This window comes from Ananas comosus, linkage group 3 (assembly GCF_001540865.1).
Source record: "Ananas comosus cultivar F153 linkage group 3, ASM154086v1, whole genome shotgun sequence".
Taxonomy (NCBI): domain Eukaryota; kingdom Viridiplantae; phylum Streptophyta; class Magnoliopsida; order Poales; family Bromeliaceae; genus Ananas; species Ananas comosus.
Genome location: NC_033623.1, coordinates 3673459 through 3699696, shown reverse-complemented (window position 1 = coordinate 3699696; position 26238 = coordinate 3673459). Strand labels below are relative to the sequence as shown.

At 33.4% G+C, this 26238-nt stretch overlaps 1 protein-coding gene across 1 annotated transcript in view; it reads left to right on the top strand.

Moving 5' to 3' along the window:
* LOC109707464 overlaps positions 2541 to 26238 on the top strand; it is a 29874-nt gene continuing 6176 nt past the window's right edge. Inside the window, exons 1-2 of the mRNA XM_020228726.1 lie at positions 2541 to 2903; positions 10755 to 11022. Coding sequence (XP_020084315.1) covers positions 2541 to 2903; positions 10755 to 11022 — 631 coding nt within the window. The remainder of the gene's footprint in view (positions 2904 to 10754; positions 11023 to 26238) is intronic.

Below are 26238 nucleotides of genomic sequence, written 5' to 3'. Positions count from 1 at the left end.
TGGAGGTTAGGAGGGCGGGGCATGCGCAAGCGAGGGCGAGAGCATGAGGGGCAGAGGCGGGCAGCAGTTTCCGCCTTCGCCTTCGTCGACTTCTTTGGTAAGAAAAAAAAATAATGCTAGAAAAAAAAAGGAGAGAGAAAAAGAGCAAGAATATTTTGGCCAGTTTATTGAAAATTCGAGTCGAATCTGTAAAATCGAAAAAGACGGCTCAGTTTTACAAAAGTTCAAAACTTTTAAAATTTTCATACAAATTGACTTTTTTTTTAAAAAAATAAATTTAATTATTTTAAAATATAAATAATGAGGTATAACTGCCACCGTAAAATCCATCCGTGGGGTGAGTGTGTCGAATAGGAAAGGGTGAGGGAAAACCGAGCATCTCTCTACAGCATCACGTTATTATTATTTTTTTTAATAACAAGATTATAAAAGGAGAAAAAAAAAATTAAGAAAATGTGACCTGTGACTTGTGAAGGGTTTAGTACGTTTTGATATGCTATGACATAGCAGTAGATCCGGTGTAAACATAGATGTAGGTTATTTTACCCCTTACTACTGTTTGTCGCATTATCTTTTTCCCAAGTTAATTAATTACAGCTACTAATAATTATAAAAAAAAAAAACTTCAAATACCATTTTTAGTATTTCGTGTTTTCTCACTTTAATATATCACTTTAGCATCTCCGATTTTATTTTTCTCTTTTCGTTATTCCTTATATTATTTTTTCTATTAAATCAGTGACAAAAGTTAACATCATTAAAAATTAAAGTAAAAATGCGGTAAACCACAACGTACTAGAGTGAATAATCGATAAATTATAGGTGAAGTATCTGAAGATTTTTTGTATATACGATTTAACAGAGAGTTAATAAAGATACTGATAAGAAGAGAAAAATAAAATCACAAAGCGGTAAAATGATATATTTTAAACTACAGAATGGTAAAGTGAGAACATGCGAAACCATTGAGGTGGTATCTGGAGTGTATTCTAAAAAAAAAAAAAAAAAAAAAAGAAGAAAAAGAAAAAGAAAAAGGTGGGAGAGCCTAGCTTGTGGCTTAGATGGCTAATTAAGTGAAGTGAAGTGCTAGGCTTGGTCTCGGGCTTTGGAGAAGCCTTATTTATTGCTGTGGCAGGGAAAGTGTCTCTTGCTGAGCACTAGTAGCCATTTATTTATGAGCAGTAACCGCACTTGAAAAAAAGTTAAAAACTGCTTTTGCTTTTGGGCGATTTAAGCACTTAATTTCCGGTCAAAACCAGCTCGTGTGATGTCATTTTATTAATTTTCAGTGCCTTGGCATTTTGCACCTGATTTTAGGGGGGAAGCTGGGGTCAGCAAAAGCGCTCCTAATAAAAACACCTGGAGTTGCTCTAGCTAGGGGCCAATTTGAGCAAACTCGTGTGCGTTTTGAGTCCGTAGCAGTAGTATATTAGTAACATAATTTGGCTAAGGATTTTGGGTTCATTGAATGTTACTAACTAATATCATGCCATGCTTGCACAAATATGGTGTTTTTTAGCTCCAATTTTTAGGCTTTACAACTATTCATGCGTATGGATGCGAATTATTACTTCTCGGCCTTATTTAATGCGCGTATTAACTCAGAAAAAAAAAATCAACCGTTTCTAATGTAAGTGACAAAAAGTTTAATGATTGGTATTCGAGATCTCAAGTTCAGCTAAATTTATTTATAAAAAAATAAATAAAACGAATAACATGTTATCTTTCTCTCAGAAAATAAAAAAAAAAAAAAACTCGAAAAAACATCAACTACTAGGCGAAGTTATTTAAGTAGCAAAAGCATCTCAACTGACAAAATAAAAATTGAAAGCTTGATTATAGTTATTTATTACTGAAATTTTTTAAGGGGCAATTGCCTATATATCCCTTAAAAGTTTTCTGTTTTCTTATTTACCCCCCTTAGAAGGCTAATATTGAAAATACCCTTCTTATGTTTCAAGTCTTTCTAATATACCCCTGGAGTTAAGTTCCGTCAGTTAGCTGCTGTTATCTCTGAAAAATTACCATTTTGCCCATTCCAATATACCCTCGTATCGTAACTCACTTATCTTATATACCTTTCATATAGCAAATATTTTTCTTATTTGCCCTTCAAATATCAATTAATTAATTAAGCACGTCGGGAGCGAGCAGATGAACGGATGAGATCGATCGCAGCTAAACCAATCTTAATGGCTGGAGGCATAATTAGTTAATTCGGATTCGGCAAAAATTTGGTACAGATAAAATTCGGATAAAATTCGTCTTTTAATTTTTAAATTTGTTGAAAAATACGGCTAAAAAACTTATTCGGATACGTAATATATACGGGTATTATACGTTCACCAATTAAAAATTCCGGATCAAAAATTCGGCTATATAATAAATATATAATAATTAATATACTATATATATTNTCTAGATCAACTCTAACGGAGCCGATCGTCGATTCGAAAGTCCGAACATCGAAAACAAAGTGGAAGCACGGAGGCCTCCGTGCTTACGAAAGCATACCAGCCCACTCTATATATATATATATAATGAGAGGGAGGTCCACCCTCTCATCTGGTCCACGAGGCCATACTGGCCTCGTGGACCGCGCACACCCAGTGCTCCCCGACGAGCTCCGCCCTCTCTTCGTCTCCACCGGCTCCGTCGTCCCCTTCCCCCGCTCCTCCGACATGCCCCCATCTAACTTCATGCCCTCCGCCTCCCTCTCCTCCTCCTCCTTGGTCCCGTCTGCCAGCATGCTCTTGCTCCCGGTGCCGGCCAAGGCGGTGGAGGAGGAGGAGGAGGACGACGAGAGCGGCGACTCGCAGGCCGTTTTTTTTGTGCGAATGAGGCGAGGCTTCTTGGGGGCAAAGGTAGAGGCGGAGGAGCCGGCGCCGAGGTTGGCGGTGGCGGTGAGCTGCTGGCGCTCGCGGCGGCGGGCGGTGAGCGGCGAGCTTGATCGAGAATAATGATATTAAGTTTGGGAGAGAAAAAAAGGATAATTTAAGAAAATAGTTTAATAAGATAGGGGCAAAATAGGTATTTTAATTATGTTTTAACTCTGGTATATATTTAACCCATGTTTAACCCGAGTTAGTTTAACAAGGGATAACTGCGGGGGTATTTTGGAATAACGGTGGAACATATGAGGGGTATTTTAGAAAGAAAAAAAAAATAGGGGTAAATCAGATATATTCAAACGCATGAAGGGTATATTGGCAATTATCCCTTTTTTTAAATTGCAATGATAAATTTATTTCACTATTTATAATATTTTTTTGAGAGAAGGATGGTATGGTAGGTCTTTTTTTAAAAAATGTAAAGTAACTAAGTTTTGAATTTAGAATCTCTTGATCATACTAATTATTAAGGTTTTTTTGACACTTGCTTCGCTATTCACTAATTTTTATATATATTGACGAACCATTAAGATTGAAAATTCAATTTTATTTTATTAGTCCATTACCTTTTCAGAGCTGAACTCAATTTCAAACATTGAGTGATCAAAGTAGGTAGTTTTATATTAATGTTCTTTCCATTTTTCTATCTCAGCCCAAATTTCAGCAAATTTAAATTTCAAAAATATTTTATCGCAAAATACTTTTTCACTTAAAAATCCATTTTACCTTTTTACCTTTAATACATCAGATACGACATATAAAAAAAATAAAGACAAAATATAATATAAAATATATCAGTATTTTATGTGGTTCAGCCATCTATTTATATAATAAAAATGTACCACAATTAAAAATAAAGTAGACAAAAAAATTGGTTGTCTAGGAAACATTAACTGCAAATACATTTAATGCTCTCCTCATTTTGTGATTATTAAATTATACAATTATAACTGTCATTATAGAAAACCATAATAATGTGTAGCCAAACCATATATATATATTTCTTCCTCAAAATTAATTAAAGCTTGATGTTTTCATGTACTTTTTGAGATTGGTGTTTTAATGTACTTGTTGTTTTCATTAGTTGTGATTGTGATATAAGCATATCAGATTAAACCTCCATATTAAACACTAGTAACCAATCCCAAGGTCTAGAGACAAACATAAGATAAAAAATTAGGAGTATAAATCAATAGTTTAAACCTTCTCTTGTGTTTTCGAAGAAACATAAAACTTGTACACTAGTATGGCTAACATATATATTATTGATTAAAGCTAACTCTTTTCTTGGACTAACTTGATAAACTATTACTTATTTCTCCAATTAGCAGTTTAAATTTTAAAATCTGCAAGCAAACGTCTTCTCAACTTCAACTCCCCAGGGAAAAAGAAAAAAAAGAGAGAGAGAGAGAGAGAGAGAGAGAGAGAGAGAGATCCTTTATGTACTTACAATTTGTTTATTTTAAAATTTTATAACNAAAAAAAAGATTTATGAAATTTAAAGTTTAGTCGCATGTTCGCAAAAAGTGTAGGGGTTCTTGGTACATTTCTTTTTCTCAAAACAAAAGAAAAAAAAAATAAAATCTACAGCTGTAGAAACAGATCAAATTTCACTAATTGCAGTATGTGTGTATATATATATATAAAATGACTTTACCTGTCGATTTAGTTACTACCCTTTTGTGACAGTCACTTATGTTGATCACATGCATTCCACATGCTTTGGTGTGTTAATTACTATTGACTAATCCAAATTATTTGTTATTATATAATTTAATACATCCAAAAATAATAAGCTATGTATAAATAAATTAACAGTGAAAAAGTCACCACACCACCACCCACTCTATATAGGGTTTAAAGTCTAAATTGAATTCACCGCACGTATCTCGAGGCAAAATCCACATGGTGGTTGATTCCATTTCCCCCACTTACCCCCACTTACGCATTGTACTACCCCTTCTTTTTTTTTTGTCTCTTTTTTTTTTAATTTAATTAATTTTAACCTAATAAATTCAGATAAATTAATTATTTTATCAAAATAATTAATATGTAAAAGATTCTGTAGAAATTAATCACCTGTTAATAGTTACTTTAGTCATAAAAGTTAATGTAAGTTTCATGAGCTTAATTGACTAAAACTTTTAAATATAAAATAATTAGAATTTAAACGGTGCCGATGCAAAAATTAAAATTGAGCGCTCGATTTTAGAACGGCCTATAGTTGAGGGGATCTCCAAAAATTTTTATCTTTTTTTTGGTTAATTTTACGGAGAATTATACGAAACAAACACAGCACAAAATAATTCCTAATTCCAATCTGAAAGCAACAAAGTTATCGACTAGGATATGTTTATAAATATCTCAGACTATATTATAAATATTTAGATTTATAACTCGATTGTCAAAGACAAACATTTGCTATAAATCCAGTTTTACAAAAGCTTAAAAATTTGTGAATTTTTTTTGCAAATAGGCCAAAATAATATAGAGTATATATATGAACTCACTAAAATGAAAAAAACTATTTAGTTTTAATATGTTTTTAATTAAACTATGTGTGGAGTAAAGAGGAAAATGAACACGGTAAATTGAAAAAGCTTAAAAAGTATAGTATATAATTAAGTTCCATTGAAAATTAATTAAAATCATCACTCTTGATCAATACTTCATGAAGTACAATCAAGCAAATTTTTAACTTATTTTAATTAATTTAACAGTTAAAATAACATCTACATCCAATAGATTATTAAAATACTCACATTTGAAACTGCTTGATAGATGAGCAAAATATATACAATAGAAGCTCATAAAGTTTGGTTTCTAACATCTTAAGATGTTGTGAAATATTTTTTAATAACTTACCGACCGTCCCTAGAGCAAGTGGCAAAGGGCTTGGTGGTTGGTACCCGAGACCCAAATTCGAATCCTAATTGATTCACATTTCCAGCTAAGTTTATTTCTAAATGAAATAAACGAAGCGGATAGCGTGTTACCAATCTCTCTCTCTCAAAAAAATAAAAAAAAGGTGGTGGGGCCATTATTTATAGTGGACATGTCCAATATTTCCATATTATATATATTTTTAAGAAAAAACTTCAAAACCCCAACAGTGCTTTCGCACTTTTTTTCATTTTAGTATCTGTGATTTAAAGTGTATCAAGTTAGTACCCTGTGGTTTCGTGCTTTCTCACTTCAGTACCCTGTGGTTTAAAGTGTATTAAGTCAGTACTATGTGATTTTATTTTTNGCACAAAAGCGAAACGGCGCTCCCCCTATCCCCTGTCTCTAGGGTTTTTTTTTTTCCCTTTATTTTTATTCTTAATTTGCCTCGGAAATCCCACCCAATAGAATCTACCCACGTGTTCTCTCTCTCCCTCCACCACCTTATAGCCAATGTATAATATAGTAATTTTATTATATTATTATTATTATCCCATAGGACATAATGTGATGAGCCATAGCTAACGAATCGCACGTGACATGGGTGTTTAAAACAAAGTTAATTAAATTAAGCCACATCAACTTTAGTAATTTTAAAAGCATAACAGGGTTGGGTATTGGTGTGTAAAAAAGTAAAACAAGTGAACAAATTAAGAGATGTTATTAAAAGAAAAGAAAAGGGAGGTGGGGCTTAGCTGTTTATTCATATATAGCATGCATGAGGGGTATACATCGAGGGGATTGATTTTAACTGGGCAAGTAACAACAACATGTATAAGCATAAGCATCCGAGGTTAAAAGGATAAAGAGAGTAGTGATGGGAGAGTTAATGAGTGCCATGCATGTGCACTTTTACTGTAGCTAGTGTGTGCACACTCACTATCATAGGCTTCATTGACTAAAGTGTGACACATGCATATTTTGGAACAAAGTTTACCAAATAGCTAGCAATACTTCACATTATCTATATTTGTTTAATCATATTTTTTTTAAGGCAAAAATAAAATAAATATACATTTTTTAAATTATAATGGGATGAGTGAACTCTAGTGAAGCAATTTGATTGATTTGAAATGGTACTATATAAGTAATATGATTGTTATATTCTAAACTTTTCCTATTTTGGCTCGCTTCTACTTTTACTTACTGTTGCGACTACGTACAACTATTACAGATAAATCACTTGGTACAATATAAATTTGTGAAGGCTCTGTTTACATGCATAAATATCATATTTGATATTTTATTTTAGTTTTCTCAAAAATTAATTCTATAGTATTTGATAAAAAGATGTCTGATTAAGTATTCAAAATTAAGACCATCATTAATATTTAAGTCATTTCTTAAAATAAAATAAATTATTTTCCAAGTGAAATATGCTATTCGACTAAATAATGACTTTCAAAACTTTGTGGAAATAAAAATCAAACTATTTGTTTCCAATTACATAAGAAAGTTTTTTTTTTTAGCTAAAAAGTTATCATTGGATACATAATTAATTTATTTCCACATTCAAACAATATATTTATAATTGATAACAAGTCGAGAAGAGATTTGACTCTAATAAATGCATAGTTTCTAATTTGGCATTTCCCCATTTAGTTTAAAAAGTAATTGCACTATCAAATAATAACGTACTTACGGAGCAACTTTAATCTATATTGGTTAAATATGTCCCGATTTTTAGAACCACGAGATTTTCTAACTCTACTCTAATGTTATTCGATTTGGTGAAGAAGACAAATAATTCAAGGCATGGTAGAAATTGTTAGACGTGCTTCAAATTTTGGGACCGCAAGTTTCCTAATGTTATTCGATTCTGGTTATTCCATTTAGTGAAGTTAATATTATTGCTAATTTCAGTAGATTTGTAGTCCTAATTGGATTAGGATTTAACACTACGATCAATATATCTTTTATTCCGTAAATTTTGTGTAGCAGATGATCATGAGAGAGAGTTTGGGTATATTTTAAAAGTTAGGGTTTTCATGCGAGAGATATATTTTGTACTCTACTCTAATTATAATAAAAGTCTTCACTCTGTCTTGGTCTATAAATGTAAGTCAGTGGCCAAACCATGTAAACATTTATATGCTTTATTTTGTTTCTTTCTTTTCCAATTCTTCTTTCGTATTTTTGCATCCCACGAATTACAGCTTTTTTGCTTTTGTCATCACAAATTTGTGTTAGTGTGAATCTGGTATTAGTGCAAATCGTGGATTGCTAACAATATTAATGTTAAAGGACTCAAACCAACCCAAAAATTTAAATTAGTAGGTGAAAAATACGCTCTTCGCATCAAATACTGACTATGATTCTCTATCCAATATCAAACTGTAACTTTTAACTTCCCCCTTAACATGTGTAGGCGGATATTACTAATACGTGAAACAAATCTAATGCAATTGCACAAAATCAATGTATAATACCTTTGGTAACATGCGACACAGGTTCGATCCATTTGTTACGCGTGAGTAACATTTGACACAACTAAATTGTGTGTTACGTATCCGAGGTTCCAAGTTCGAATCCTAATTGATTCACATTTTTATCTTAGGGTGCGTTTGGTTCGCATTATAAAAGATTACTAGGAATAAAAGATATCCAAGAATTTTATTCCTATTCATCCTATACTAAGAATGTGGAATTCCTGTGTTTGGTTCGTATGATAATATTAATTAGCCATGTTATTTAATATTACAAAAAATATACAATTTATTTATTTATTTATTTATTTAATTTTAGATAATGTTACCAAAAGTTTCAACATCTTTTTAAAAAAAGGGAGAGAGAGTATAAGTTAGAGAGAGAGAGCATAATTAAAAAAATAGAAAGTCGAAACTAGAGGGAGTGAGAGAGTTGAAATTTTAGAAAGAGAGAGAGAGAGAAAGCTTAGTTTAGAGAGAGAAAAAAAAGTTGAATTTTAGAGAGAAAAATAAGTTTAGAGAGAAATATAAGGTTAGAGTGTAAAAAAAAATAATATCAATTAGCCGGTGGGTAAGAAAAAAGAAAGAGATTAGACATATTATGATTACCTCAATCCATTAATATGAAGATACCCACCCTCCCTCAAGGGAATGAAATTAGTACTTTGGAGTGAATCTTATTCCCAAGTGAATCCAATATTACCAACTAGATTATTTAGTGCGTTTAGCCAAACATCGTCATATTTTTTTATTTCCATTGGATTATTAGGAATCTTTAAAAGATAGCGTGAACCAAACACACCCCTAAGGTTATCTATCGATCACTCACATGTTCCTTTGAATCTAGCTTAAGTTTGTCTAGATATTCATGTGTCTCTATGTTCCACATCCTAGGTTCCATCCTAGTTCTAATACCATTATGATGTCATATATGCTTTGTCAAGATCTTCATGTGATTCTATGTTCCACATCCTAGGTCTAATGCCATTATGATGTCATGTATGCTTCAAGGGTCACAAAATACTTTATTTATATATTGCATGTGTTCCTACATTAACATGGCAAATGGGTTAAAAAAACCTATTTCCTAGGTCAAGGCCCCTAGTCCATAAGACCTCTCAAATATCATTACATGCGCATAAATCTCCTTTTAGTCTGCACTGTATATATATATATATATATAATTGATCTAAAATACTTTTAGAAACACTAATTCCTTGGTGCTTCTAAGTTTCTAACCCTTAGATCTACTCCTTGATTACTAATAGCCCTTGGATCAAACACTATTCCACCTACCACCATCATCCCAATCTTACATCTCTCCTTCCAATGGCTAAAAACTTAAAAGCACCACCCTCTTGGTGCTTTTGAGAGTATTCTAACTCAACTATATATATATATACTTAAAAGCTCTTGGATCTACTCCTTGATTACTCAACTACTCAACTATTTTATATTTTTTTTCACCCTTTCTTCTTTTTTTCATATGCACTTTATTAGTAAATTCTGATCATCACTATCTATTGGTGAAAACAGAACTGGAGGTACCAATCTTCTTAATTTTCAATATCTTGCTTTTCTTGCTTCTCTTTAGCAAATATACAATTTTAAAATTATACTTTCATTGTTTTTTAAATATTTATAAGATAATAACATTTTCAATGCATTGTTATTGTGTTATATAATAAATTATTTGCCTCTAATGCTAAGAATTAGAATTCCTGTACTTAATTTCTCATGCAACTCAAGGCCAGTAAATATTGTTGCAGAAACAAATAATGTACCCTCTAAATAGCCCTAATATCTAATAATTTGATAAGAATTTAACAAACTATAGTTCAAAATATTATAGTTTATTATTTTATATGCACGTATTATTTTATTATTATATGAAAAAGAATAAATTAAAATTAAGGTAGAGTTACATATTCATTTTTAAGACAACATCTAAGACGAAAATATTGATGTAACAATTTCCTGCATCGGACGATTACTTACTAGATCTTAAACTATACTATGCATCCTTATAAAATATTTTTTTTGAATCAATAAATTTTATAAAATAATTCAGATATTTTAAGTTAAGCAAAATGTTATTCGATAATGTAGTTTTGAGATCATGTAAATATTGGAAACTAAATTAAAGAAATAAAATCAATTTAAATTTTAAATTTTAAATTATTTTTATTTTAAAATTTTAAAAGTATAGTTATAATTCCATGCATTGCATAAAAGCTATATTTATTTTGGTTTTTCCAACTGTCTTTTCATCTTATTTGAGTTGTTTCTTTTCCTTTCTTAAAAATTACATTTACTTTATCTTTTTTAATGATCCTTTGTCTTCTGTTATATTTACTCGGTTTTTTTTTTTTTCTCAGTTGCCCTTTGCCTTATGTCCGTAAGAGATGAGATTAGAGAGATGAGGGAATACGGAGGGCCCAAAATCCTACCCTAGAAGTGGTTGAACGTTTACAACTACGAGAACCCTAAGAAGATATGCCATAAAGATGAGGTTACGGTGCATAAGAAGCAGCTCAAGCGTGAGCAATCCTGCCACCACGGTGCCGAGTTCCGCCTCGAGTGCCTCCGCCAAGTCTGCAGCCTCGCCATTGTCCCCTCCTCCTCTGCCACTGTCATCGCCGCCGCCACTGTGTCGGAAGAGATGGCGCCGCCCTTCAATTCAGGGCACATCAACCTCTTCGACGGTGTCCTGGACTTCGCATTCTTTGCTGCCCAGGACGAGAGCAAAAGGCCACTGAGAGGTAAGGAAGGGGCCAATAGGGGCTGCAAAAATCTTAAGAGGCAGCAGACGAAGGAAAAACAATACTATTGAGTAAAGAAACGGTATTGTTTTGTTATCAGTACAAAGTATTATATTTCGAAACAGTGTATATAATACTGTGACTTCGTAGATGATTTCATATTGGGATCTTTCAAAGTTGCATTTGGCTGCGACAAGATCGCACACTCAAATTCATTCAACTTTCACTAGATAAATAATAAATTTTATTTTCTATCTTCTTTTGGGGTGGGTAAATAGTAAATTTTTTTATGTATATTTTGTATTCTATATTGTTTTTTCTAAAAAAAATTTCCGCCGCATCGCGCGGATCCCTACGCTAGTATTCTATAAATACACTTTCTTCATGAATCCCTTGAAGAAGGATTTCTACATGATCAAGAGTCAAGATATCTGGTCCAAGATCTCACTCCATCCTCGAGGCAGCTTTTCTAAAATCATATATATCATGACTTCTCTATTTATTCTAAGGATGGTTTCTTCTCTATTAAACCAAGTATATTTTTCGTTTAGAGATTGTTATAAATTGTTCATATATTTGATGTGTTCATTAATTTACTGTGTCGGCGTTTGGTCTCATCCAAGTATCAAGATTTGTCCGTATAAATTGGGCACGCAATAATTCTCCATTTTCACTAGAAATGCATATATATACAAAATTAGTAAGTACTCATTTTATTAATAAAATATTTGAATTTTAGAATAAAAACAAATCTAAATTTTAACACGACAAAAGTTAGAGCACAAAAAGTTTATAATTTTCAGAAGTATATACAATTTTTTATGACATTTAGGAAAAAGAATAAGTAATACTATTTTACAAACTTATAATAAAAGGAAAGTTTTCGGTTGGTAAGAGGGAACAAATAAAGCCATTGTGGTTTACTTTGGTTTCAAATCCTACATATATAAATTTTTTTTTTGAGAGATAAGTGGCATACTACCCGCTTGGTTTATTTCATTTAGAAATAAACTTAGCTGGAAATGTGAATCAATTAGGATTCAAACTTGGGTTTCGGGTACCAACCACGAAACCCTTTGCCGCTTGCTCTAGGGACGGTCGGTAAATCCTACATATATTACTCTTTTTTACATATGCGTAAACGAAAAATAGCAATGGGTTGGGCTATGGGTTCCCATGGCCCAGTTAGGCTTGTGGGCCTTCATGCTGGGCCTAAGATCCATGGCCCAATGCCATGGAGTACAAATCATTGAAAAAAATGTAGTAATTTTTCCAAATTAGCAAAAATATCGTTTTAACTTGCCAATACTATACCAACCGTCCCTAAAGCAAGTGGTAAAAAGCTTGGTGGTTGGTACCCGAGACCCAAGTTCGAATCCTAGTTGATTCACATTTCTAGCTAAGTTTATTTCTAAATGAAATAAACGAAGCGGGTAGCGTGCTATCTNGTATAATCTAACGGATGAAAATGATCCGAGGCGTAGATCTAACGGTAAAAAATTTACAAGCACCAAGTGCTTGGTGCTTTTACAAGCACCATAGCCGGAATCATATACATATATATATATAGTGTAGAACTACTATGCTATCGAAAATATAGAGGATTTGATGTTTTCGAATTTTTGACCCTTTGATTAAGAATTGTATGGTTGGGATGATTGCGGTCCCCCATAGGATTAAATAATATCCTTAGGATCGAGTGGTCCCTACAAGATAATAATAGTATTAATTCAAAGAAATGATTAAAGGGGTTAATGTAAGAATCAAAAAATCGAAAGCACCAGATCCTCTTTACTTTCGATAGCATAGTAGCTTTACTATATATATATATATATATATATATATATATATATTCGAGCTTTTCGAGCCTAATTCGAACGAGCCGAGTAATACTCAAGCTCGGCTTGAAATAAATTTCGAGCCTTTTTTTTTGTTCAAGCTTGGCTCATTTAATTTCGAGTCGAGCTTGAGCGAGTCAAATATCAAGTCGAACGCGAGTCGAACGCGAGCCGGCTCGCTCATTTGCCAGCCCTACTTCTGTGCACTTTGTATATAAGCTAAGATTTAGATTACTTACTCTTAATTAGACCTCACTATAAAAAAAGTAATATTTAAGGACATTTTTTGTAATATTTAATGATACTTAAAAGCATTTCAATATAATTTAGTGTCATATATGAAAGCGTCGGTCAAAACGTCGGCAAATTAATAAAGAGTCGTCACGTATATATTGATGCTGTTAGAAAATCTTTCTGATCTTTTATTACAATATTCTTTAAAAACAATTCGGAAGTTTAATTTCAGATTTAAAAAAATTTCAAAAAAAAAAGTAAATAATTAATACTGTAAAGAAAATGTTTAAATAAGGCCTGTGGATCGAAACGTGCAGAGTATTGTCCTAGAAGCGAAATTGCCCCTCCACATGCGAGGCTTCCCAGCAATTACTTCCAGCGATGCAACAATCATGTTCCACCCCGTCGGCACGCTTTCAAGGTGGCACAAGACGAATCCAACAAGTTTCAGATCTAGTAAAGAAAATTCGGCGAAAATCGGCGGAAAAGAGAAAGCAGAAAAAGACAAGAGAGAGTTTAGGTATGCCTGGGTTCTTCGTTAAATCCATATAACCTTCCCCAATACATATAACCTTCCCCAATATTTATAATCAATGCGAGAATCTTACTTCAACGCGTCAAATCTGTGTAGAACAAGATAAGCCTAAAATTATATGGATTAGGATTAGGATTAGGATAAAGATAAAAACGGAAAAAAATTAAAATAAAATAAACCGGGTGTATGAATCACGTGCGCCGCCGCTCGCTCGGCCTGGCTTATGTTCGTGCTGTGCGTGTATTTAAACGAGAGCATAACTCTCATTTTCTTCCAAACAACTAGCTTGAGAATAAAAGAATATTTATACACCATCAACACCCATTTGGTTTCCAATGTGGGACTAAACCTCACACATGAAAATTTTAGTTTGGCTCCCAAGTAAAGCCCATTAATAATTATTGGGCTTCCAAGAGGCCTTAACAAATTTTAAATCACAAAAAATCCAATAAAACCCAATAAAATCTAATAGATGCTATGCTAAGCACTGGTAAAATATATTCTGACACTTTAAAGTATCATAGTCTTTTAAAATTCTGACGCTTTACGGCGTCGAAAAATTAAAAATAATAGTAAAACTTATTATTTAATAAATTGGTTTAATGTAATAAAAAGTTTATTTGGCGATGTTTTTTGAAGCGTCGATATTTGCTATATTGTAGGAATACTTAGAGATACTTTCTTGAAATATCGTCTAAAAAGTATCCTTATATTAAGATTTTTTTATTTTCATTAAAAGTTATTCGAAACCTCACACTTCTATAGCAGCACAGGAGCAAGTGCTAACAAAGCATTTTACCATCGACCGTTCCTAGAAAAAGTGGCAAAGGATTTGGTCGTTGATACCCGAGGTCCCAAATTCGAATCCTAATTGATTCATATTTGCAGCTAAGTTTATTTCTAACTAAAATAAACGAAGCAGATAGCATATTATCTATCTCTCAAAAAAAAAAAAAAAAACACAAAGCATTTTACCATCACTACTAGCTAATATGTAGAATCACACAGGTAAAGGTAATGATAACTAAAAGGGATTATTATATTATCCGGAGCAATGATTTTTCATTAATTAATTTCTAATACTAACTTTAATGACTAATCATTTATCTTGTTGATGAAGCAAACAAGTACGCTTGTCTCAGTCTCGTGACAAGGTGCGTGCGTTGCCAAGTTGTTCCTTAAAAAGGTAGACTTTTTGACCAAAATGAGGAGCAGGTACACATATTTGATCTAGCTTCATTTTGTGTCGCCTAACTTGTCACAATGTTTTTAGGCCAAATTGTATAGACATGCTCTCAATATATATATATATATAATATATATATATATATATATATATATATATATATATATATATATATATATTATATATATATATATATATATATTTTTGGGAGATAGGTAACACGCTACGCGCTTTATTTATTTCATTTAGAAATAAACTTAGCTAGAAATATAATCAATTAGGATTCGAAGTGATCTCGGATACCAACCATCAAGCCCTTTTGCCACTTGCGCTAGGACGGTCGATCTCAATTTTAATTATGTTGTCAAGATATATAGGGCTGTTTGGCTAGCTTTTGAAAAAGTGATTTAAAAAAGTGATTTTGGATTTGAGAAGTGATTTTGTTAAAAGCTGTAGAGCGTTTGGCAGAGTTTAGATAAAAGTGATTTTCTGAAGATTTTGAAAAGCTGTTGGCAAAATTTTTTTGATGTTTGCATAAATTAATATTTTATTATTTTTATTTTAAAATAATTTAAATATAATTTAAATTTGAATTGAAATTAAAATATTTAAATTTCAAATTGTACAAAATTTAAAATTTGATATTTTAATTTAAAAATAATTTAAAATTTAAAAATTTAAAATTTAAAATAATTATGAAGTTGAAAATTTAAAAATATAAATATAAATTTAAAATATATATATAATTATGAATTTTAAAAATAAAATTTAATATATAAAAATATAATTAAAATTAAAATTTCAAACTTTAAATTTAGAATTTAAAAATTAAAATTTAAAATCTAAATTAAAATTTGAATTTAAAAATTAAAATTTAAATTTAAATGTAATAATATAAATAATTATTTAATTTAAATATAAAATATTAATATTTAAAAATATATTGAAATTTTAAATTTCAAAATTAAAATTTAAATTTAAAATTAAATTTAAAATAATTATAAAATTTAAAATTTGACTATTTAAAATTTGAATATTTAAATTTAAATTTTAAAATTTGAAATTTATAATTTATGATTAAAATTAAAATTTAAAAATTTTAATTTTACATTTAAATTTTAAAATCTAAGTCAAGTTTTAAATTTTATCTTAAATTTTAAATTTTAAATCTAAAATTTGAGATTTGAAAATTAAAATTAAAATTTAAAATTTGAAGTTTGAAATATATTTTTCAAAATTTAAAAGTTAAAATTTAAAAATTCAAAAATGAATCTGAAAATTAAAATTTAAAATTAAAATTTAAAATTAAATTTAAATTTAAATATTGAAACTAAAATAAAAATAAAATTTGAAGTTTAAATCAAAATCAAAATCAGATTTCAAGAACCAGTTTTTTTCTGCTTTTGATTTTGAGGCCTTCAAAATCAGTTTTCTAATTCTAAAATGTAAAATCAGATTTTAAATATGAGTTGCCAAATGCTCTATTGAGCCGAAAATCACTTTTCAACACAAAAGCTCTTTTTAAAAGCTAGGCCAAATAGCCCCATAGTTGGGTCGTGATTCTATGAATTGCTACTCTAATAATTAAAGATCGAGAGTTTGGTCCTCTGTATGTCTATTTAAAAATTGGGTGGTTTAACTCGCGGCTTCTTCGCCAAATAAAATATACGATTTGGTTAATTAGAAGGATTTTTTATGGGACTTATGAACTTAAAAAAAAAAAAAAAAAAAGACTCTTGCGTTAGTATATATTTCTGAACCTAATTCCTATTAAAATGATTTTTAGTTAATCTATATTTATACATGAATTTTCATAGCTAGATCCATATAGATATATCACTTTCATTTGAGGGCGGTGGGACCCACTATTATTATTTTTTTTATTTTTTTATTTTAGTAAAATTATTTTCTCTCTCACAACCACTTTTTTTCAACCCTCTTTCTCCTGGACCAACAAAGATGTCTCTCCCACTTTCTTTACCTTAATTACAGAGCGGTTATGAATTTCTCAATGTATGATTTTAGGTTTTCCTTTTTCTCTCACCTTTTTTGTCGCTCGCCGCTCGGAGCCCTTCAATTGCCACTCGCTGCTCCTCACGCGTCCTTAACAAGGACGACTTTCGGTGTCATCACCGGCTGTCCTATTATCAATAATTATGGAACATCTATATTCTTATGTTCTCGTTTTTATATATATATATTTCAATTATTTTCCTGTCAAATCGCGCAGGTTATTTTATTAGTATAAAATCAAAGCTGATTCTAAATCCTTTCATTTTGTTAGCTTGTGGGTGTAAGTTATTATATGAACCCTTCAAACTCAATGCAATACAAATAGATGGAAAAAATAAAATTAGTGTACTGAGATTTAATGTGAAAAAATCTCCAAAAAGAGTAAAAAACTATGGGACCGAACACACGACAACAATTCACTATAAAGAAAAGATTACAAGTTGATTACCAACTCTACATACTCAAACCTCTCTCTTTCTTCTTCAGATCTCACGAACTCCACCGAGTCGTCCACGCCTATGTTCGAATCCACGAATGCTACGTTCTGAATCCACAAAACATTTACACTTCCAATCCACGAAGCTATCAACACGCCATATCCACAACACTCACTAGAATTCATGAGTGCAATATCCCATTCGGAGCAAAAGGAAAAAGGTTGGTGGTGATTCCTTGCTTAAATGATTATGAAAGAACTATAGAAAATGTCTCTAAACAAATCTCAAATTAATATTAAAAGAACTTGAAGATATAGAGCTTCAAGAATCAATTTGAAAGAAATTATTTGAAGAGGATGAGAGAGAAAGCTACAGACAAGTTTTTAGAGTTTTTAAAATATAAAATATTCTTGACCATGCTTTAAAGAGACCCCTATATCATATTTATAGTCTTGAAAGAAATCAAAATTAGATTAGGATTCAAAATCAGAGATTTAAAAAATATTATCCGAGTTTAGGATTTGGATCCTATATATAAGGTTCGAAATTTGATGTTTTTCAAGTCCAGGATCCGAATCCTATATAAAAGTTCTAACTTTGAAGTTTTAGAAAACCTTAAGGTCCGAATCCTCCATGAAGGTCAGGATCTTTCCTGCATAATTTATATGAAACCACCCAATGTTTTTAAAGATAAATTTTTAAAAGTTGGGGTATAATTGTCCAATTGGACAGTTTTTATGAAATAATTAAAATCGCCACTTTGAAGGTTTGACAGTGCTGTATATAATGAGAGAGACTTTCGTTCAATTTTGCTCAATAAAGTGATGTTTTCAGGATAAAAGCGGTTGAGAAGGAAACCGATAAAATGAGTTCTTATGCAAAAAGCATGATATTTTATGTGCTTAATTGCATGACACTTTGATGGGAGGTTTTACTATGCAAAATACACATATGGCGAGTTTTAAGTAAGATATAGTAAACCAGAGGAGAAAAATGCAGTTTTTAAAAAATTAAAAAATAGAGAAATCTTGCAAAAAAAGTTATCACTTTATGTGTGAAAATTAAAAAAGCTTCAATAGAGAACTCCTATGTACAGAGGACTAAGAAAGGACTATAATGGTAAAGAGAGGCAGAGCAGGGATTAGTTTGCAATTGTTACATTCAAAGAGAAAAAAGAAAAGAAAAGAAAAGAAAAGAGAATAGAATGTTAATAAAAAATCTTAATTTTTTGCTCTCTCCCTCTCTCCTCACCCCTGCAACAGTCGCCCTACTTATTTTCGCCATCGGCGACCCTTTCCAGCCGTCGGTGAGCTTTGGCTGAATTTTCTCTCTTATTCTCTCCCCCCTCGTCTCTTTAGATCTCTCTAGAACTCTCGAGACTATGTGGCTGCGGCTTCCACTATCACTATCGCTGCCATCGGTTTCTCCCTCTTCTCCTTTTCTATCACCGCCATGCTTCCCCATGCCTTCTTTGAGTCGGGATCTGATCGGAGTTCAAGCTAGAGCTTCCACGACCAGATTTGGTGGGATCTCTGCCGAGGTTGAGCTGCGCCGCCTCCCTAACCCTTCTTCTCGCCAACTATGCCCTTCCTGTCCGGCCCTGATAGTTGTCGGCCACATTAGAATTCCCGGAGTTGCTACTACTCCTCTGCTACTATTTGCAGGTGGCCCCAGAACTGAGCCTCCTTGTTTCGGCTACTCTTGCCACCGACAATGCTCCTGTGAGGGAGCACTATACCCCCTCGACCTCTCCGGTAACCGTGCACACCTCGAAGTTAGCTTTAGATGTTGCAATAAACATGTGTTGGTCGTGTACTATCGAGGACATCGTGGTCTGGAAAAAATGTTGCTCCATCTTTATTACCAGTAGTTTTTGTCACATCGGATTGTAAGCACAGTGTTTGGAACGTGGAAGCATTGATAATGAACCTAAACTTAATTGCCAGTAGTCCTAGAATGCTCTACCCACAACAGTCAACAGTATGAGAGCTCGCTCTCCCTACTGTATAACCCTGACTCAGCCAAGACTCATATCACACTTCCAGCTGGTAATTAGTTCTGATACCAACTGTGACGCTCCAACTTCTCAGGGGGTCACCCATCTTAGGATTATTTTCGTCGTGCCATGCTTAACTCTCTTAACCTCTTAGGCCTATTCACTACCCAAAATGCTTAAGCCGGGCTAAGAGTATTAGCCCTATTATATCATATTCGTTTTTTCATAGGTTGATGCTTTGTATCGCACGCTTATAGGACTACCTGGAGTCTCACATTCACCCCCCTTTAAACCTTGACGTCCTCGTCAGGCTTAGACTCACAAGTACCTAGCGATGTGAAACTCGTCTTGCTAGCCTAAACCGACATTATGGGAAAATAGTCAACAGCATGAAAGCTTCGCTCTCCCCGTTGTATATTCTTGGGTCAGCCGAGACTCATCTCACACTTCCGGTTGGTAATTGGCTCTAATATCAAATATAATGTCCCAAATTCCCAGAGGGTCACCCATCCTAGGACTACTCCTGTCTTTACATGCTTAGCTCTTTTAATCTCTTGGGCCTAGCCACCGCCCAAAATGCTTAAGAGAGTTAAGCATGCTAGAATGGGAGTAATCCTAGAATGGGTGACCCCCTGAAAAGTTAGGACGTCACATTTGATATCAAAGTCAATTACCAGTCAGAAGTGTGAGATAAGTCTCGTCTGAGCCAGGGTTATACAGCGGGGAGAGTGAGACTCTTATGCTGTTGACTGTTGTGGGTGGAGTGCAGCTCAGCATAAAGTCAGTTTAGGCTAGCAAGACGAGTCTTACATCGCCTGATACTTGTGAGTTTGAGTCTGACGTGGACGTCAGGGCTTAAGAGAAGAAAAATGTGAGACCCTAGATAGTCCTATATATAAAATATAATAAGGCTAAAACTCTTAACCCGATTTAAGCATTTTTTGCAATGATTAGGCCCAAGATATTAAGAGAGTTAAGCGTGCTAGGATGGAAATAGTCCTAGGATGGGTGACTCCCTGGAAAGTTGGGGTGTCACAGTTAGTATTAGAGCCAATTACCAGTCGAAAGTGTGAGATGAGTCTCGAGTGAGCTAGGATTATACAACGGGGAGAACGACGCTCTCATACTATTGATTGTTGTGGGTGGAGCGCAGCTCACTATAAGGTCGATTTAGGCTAGCAAGATGAGTCTCAAATTGCCTGATACTTGTGAGTCTAAGCCTAAAGAGGACGTCAGGGCTTAAGGGGGGAGAATGTGGGACCCCAGGTAGTCCTATATATAAGATATCATAGGGCTAATATTCTTAACCTAGCTTAAGCATTTTGGGTGGTGGCTAAGCCCAAGCAGTTAAGAGAGTTAAGCGTATTAGGACGGGAGTAGTCCTAGGATGGATGACCCTCTAGGAAGTTTGGGCGTCACATGCTATCTTTGGATATTGCTAAGCCTTCTTGGCTAGTCGATCGTCATTGTCTTGTCTGTTTGGTGACAGTGTAAGGATCGTGGTAGATTCCGATGTCGAAAATGGCACTTTCAAAGCCCGAATTGGCAAAGTATCGGTACCAAAGCCCTTTTCGGTTTGTACTTTGCGTGCAGTTTCTCTGGCACCTAATTCGTGCATTTCGGGACTGTGAATGGGATGATGTGACGAATAGCGTGGTTCGGGCCTTCGTAGGCCGAAATGGCTATTTTGGCGAGTTTTTGTGAATATTGACGGAAACTGAATCAATAGTTATAACCGATATTTCGATCATGTTGTTGGTATTGTTGGTGACTTCATGTCACTTTTGTATGGTGATGTGGTAGAGGGGCCATCTTTGGGCTCAACGCAGGTCGTGTGCTCATTTCGACTCTGAAACGGTGTTTGAAATACTAAATTGGGCCTTTTAGCCTAACCAGTGGGTAGAGAGATGCGAGCATGCTTATTGCTGGTCGGATCTATATTGTAGTTGCATTTTGAGTGAAAATGGCCCTCAAGAGTAATCATATAGTCGTGTGCTATTCCGTTGTAAAAAATGAAAACATTTGGACTTATCGGAGTGAAAATTCTGCCGTTTCGGTGCACTGGTTGTGTACTTGGACTCCGGAACTCGTGGGATGTGTTTTGAAGGGCTCTCGCGAGTCGAAATCAGCAGTATGATATGCAAGTGACCTTTCACTGGTTTTTGTGCCAAAATCGGCATACGCTGGAACTTGTTAAGGCATAGTTTTGGGGTTGGGGTCTCTGTTGTTGCGCACTTTGCATGCGGCTGTTCCAACACCTAATTCAGTGAGGTTCGGCATTTTAACAGTACTAGCTAACATGGAGCATCACCACACAGGTAATGATAGCTATGGGATTATTATACTATATTTCTGGGAGTAACGAGTTTTCCACTACAACAGAATTAGGTTATAGGGACACATGTTTGGGACACTTTTGAATAAGTGTCCCATTTATTCTAAAACTTAAAAAAACATCTACTAATGCCTATATATAAAGCCCAATCCAACCAAAAATAAAAGATTACTCTACTCAACCCACCACACCCAGTCCATTTGGCCCGATTACAGACAGAAAAGAAAAAAAAGAGAAAAATCAATTATCATATTTTCTTCTCTCTTCACTCAATACACTGAAATTCTAGACGAAGAGCCTTTCATGTCGTCCTCCTCCGCCACCGCAGCCAACGAGATAGAGTTTCGGCGGTTGCTAAATACTTAAATAAGTGTTGGTTAATTAGCAGCACTCTTTTAGGTTATAGCGACACTCTTTAATTGTCACTATATACCTAGCGACCCCACATATAGCAACACTTTTTAAAAGTGTCGGTAATTTTAGCTAGCAGCACTTTTTTGACATGTACCTACATTTAAAAGTGTCGCTATAGACCGTTTTTGTTGTAGTGTTCATTATAATCTCTAATACTAAATTTAATGGTTAATCATTTAAGCTTGTTCATGAAGTAAACAACCTCACGCTTGTCTCCATCTCGTGTTCGAGAAGGTGTGTTACTTACTTGCTCCTGAAATGTATGCTTCCAAAATGAAAAACAAGTACATATTTTAATTATCTATGCTTAATTAATTTGTCACACTGGTTTTAGGTAAACTTGTAGAGGAGATTTCAACTACTGTTTAGCACAGCTGATTGGTTCTTTCAATTGGTGATCTAGAGATTGGGAATTAGTTTGATTTCTTGTTTCCCATTTAAACATGGGGCAACTTTTACAAAATAAAAGATGTTATTTGTCGTGTGAGGCCTACAAGTTTGTTAAATAAAGAAAAAGAAAAAGAGTTTCTCAATTGCATATATATACTATGAAATCTTATATTTACCCCATTAAAATTTAAAAGTTTTGCACTTAACTATCTTGATTTATATTTTATCAATTTAAAGTGACTAACATTAGTCAAATGGTTAAGAAACAATAAAAACAAGAGGAATTCTCAATACACTATAAATATTAAAATCTAACTCTTAAATAGTAAAGGGTATAGTTGGATTTTGCATGAAGTAACATGTTGAATAGGTTACCAATTTGAATTAGTTTATATGACGATATTGGAAAAAAAAAATTAGTAGTATATACCAAATTTGTCAGCATCCTATAAATATTAATTATCTTATTTACCTTTGTTACTTACCAAATTAGATAATACTCAATTTGTTAAGTATCCGGCTCAAAAATATATTGAATTTAAAATTAATTTTTGAAGTTGGTATTGTAATGTAAAATTTTAATTTTGAAATTTATATTAAACTTTTAAATTTGAACCTAAATTGAACTTTTAAGTGCAAATTTGCCGAATTAGAGTAATAATGTGAAAAGCGCGACATTTCATGTGTCAATTTGCATGATTTTTGATGTGAAGGAACTTATGAGCTAAACACACCTATGAGTGAGTTTTGGATTTGAAATTGTGAATATGAGGGACTAAATTGTAATTTTTGCAATTTGTGAAAATAGGGCAAAATGCGAAGGGGTTATCATTTCATATGAGAAATTGTGGAATTTTCACGGGTAGAAATTAAGGCTCATGTGAAACTAGACTCAGAAGAATGTGTGGACTCAAGTTTCGTGGATTTTCGTAATATCTGTGGAAAGTGGCACATATTTGAAGCTAGAAAGATGAATTCGATCATTTGGGGACTACTTCTCAAATGTGCGACTTTTAGTGTATTAAATGGTGAGATTTTATAACGAGGAGGGCTTCTGTGCAAATTGGGCTGCACTATGGAGATTGTGTGGAAAAGGGGGGGCTATATTGTTATTCTCGAATCGGGATCAGACTCAAGTCGTCATTGAGCATCACTGTACTGGATCACCATATTAGAATTAATTCAGCTAGAACCAATAGGACGATCGACCGAGGGTGGTGCATGTGGAGTCCGATCGACTGAGCCTGTTGATGCAACTGCAACTACGTACCCACCCCATCCTACTCCTACAACCATGCATCTTTCCCTTCCTTGCTCTATATCTCCTTTTCCTCATCTGCTTTCTCCTCTATTCTTCTCCTTCTTCTTCTTCTTCTTCTTCTTCTTCTTCTTCTCCTTCCTCAGTCTCCCTTCCCCTCCCCTCTCACAGACCATATATACCAACATTTTGGAGCTACACCACCCCATTTTCAAACCCCAATAAGACTTAAGAGTCCGATGGTCACAACAGTTGGAGTTGGAGAGTGGACCAACACGGGCCATTCGTCGACTCCGAGTTCGAAACTCCAAAGAGCAGTCGTGCATTAAGTATTTACATGCACCTTTCAATTGTGTTTTTTTCGTGTGATTCGACCTTATGTTCATTTGGTGTTCTGCCTACGGCGCATGGCCGACAGACACACCCTGCATGCAGTTGACCGTGGTAGGCATTAATACTTTGGCCTCATCGACCAAATCTAAATGAGTCGATTGGTTGGGTTTTTCTTCCCTCTCTTTGTCGTGCTCACTCAGTTTGAAAGTTATTTAGTTCTTGTTTGGCCCGACTTTTGCAGTTTACACCTCTTACGGTAGTAGCCTGTTCGTTGGAACTGCTTGAAGTGCAGTGATATCTTGAAAATTCACGATTTCAATGTATTAAATTATATCATGAAAGTTTAGATTTTCTCCCATCGCGGTGGCATATAGCTAGTCTATTTTGTTAGCGTGAGACAGTCAATCCAAAATAGCTTGTTTGTTAGTGAATAAAATAATTACCAACTTAATTAAATATTTATTACCATTGGATGCTTAAAGCTACCTGCACCCTACAATCCTATACCGTATATTTAACAAGAAAGGATCTATGGAGATGTAGCCTCATCATCATTTACCCTAAAATTGTTCATTTCTATCATAACAACATTGTGTGGGGCCATTAAAATACATAAACATAGAAGATTAGAGGAAGGACCCATGTATATATAATTCCAATACTTCATGGTCAAAATGTTTCATGAAAATCATGGGTTGAAAGATTCCCGGATAGTAGAGTGAAGCTTAATTATGGTCACATGCATTAGCTTTATCATTAATTTATTACATATCCCCAACTTTAGCCCTGAAAAAGAAGATTGTAATTCTGAGAGCCCGAGCTATCGTTATAGGGGTTAAATGGACCCACTTACCCTCACTTCGAATCTAGCTAACTCGAATCTTATTGTACTTAGAGGGTGTTTAGTTGGATACAATTATAATTACAGTATAGTTGGAGAAATACGCAGTTGAAAATGCAACAATTATATATATGTAGTGTGGAGATCTAGATACTATACTATCGAAAGTATAAAAAAGTTGGTGTTTCTGATTTTTTGGCTTTTAGATTAAAAATTGTAGGATTGCGATAATACTGGTCCCTCCTAGGGTTTAGTGGTCTTCCTAGGATAATAGTATTAATCCAAGAGTTAAAAATAATCAAAGTGATAGATCCGAAGGTTAAAAATTTGGAAGCACTACATGAGTGGTGCTTCCGAGAAGCAGCGTAGTCAAATTTGATTGTGAATAATTTGTTTGGTTGCATAATTTGTCTAGTTGAGAATTATATAAATAAAGTTTATCACATTATATATGGGGTGGTGAGATTGCTGTTAATGCATAAGATTTTTTTCTCTTCATTTTTTTTTGTGTGAGTTGAGAAGTTTATTAGGCATGTAAGCTCATCTCTCATGTTAAAACTACAATCTCCAATTGTTGCAATTAGTACTGCACCCAATTAAACATAATTCTAACTATTATAGTCGAATACCCTTGTGCAGTTCTAATTTTAGAAATTCAATTTAAATACATCAAATAAGATACCGTATTTGAAATTTTATATAAATGCAACTATAATGTAAATAAAATTACATGTAACCAAAGCAGCTGTTTACATGCTAATTAAAAGTTTCATTTTAGTGACCTAGTTCAATAATAAATTTTCTATTCTAAAGCAAAAGTTATTTATTTAGCAATCAAAATTATAAAGTTTTTGCCACAAAAACAAGTTAGATCTAAATTGCACTAGCCAAAATGTCTTTCAAAATAGTTCCGCTCAAATATCACTTCTGTAGAATTTTGGGGCCAACATGAAACATGCCCATAATGTCATAATAATTTGGGTTTAAATAGATTTGTGTGTTCGAGGGAGAACTTCATTATATGAAACCTATTTCGAACTTTTTAAAGTCGATTAGAATCAGATCTATGTTAACCAATTTGACACATTAATGGCCCTACTCTCTAGTGCATGGATGAGCTAGATTTATATAGGGCTTGGTTGTTTTGCGAATTTTGAAGGTTAAATCTGTGATATATTCCATAAAGTCGTCAACTAAAATCCCATATATCCTTAAATATAATCGATACAATAAACGGAAGAAAATACAACAACTAATACCCCGACAAACCTTCGTGTTTCAGTCTCTTGATCAAAATGTTTAAACTAAAGCAGAGAGCGAAATAACTTCAGTTTCTAACTAGAGGTATGTGAATACTCACTCTCAATCCTACTAGAACGTTAAAGCGACAGCTTTGTTTATAACTA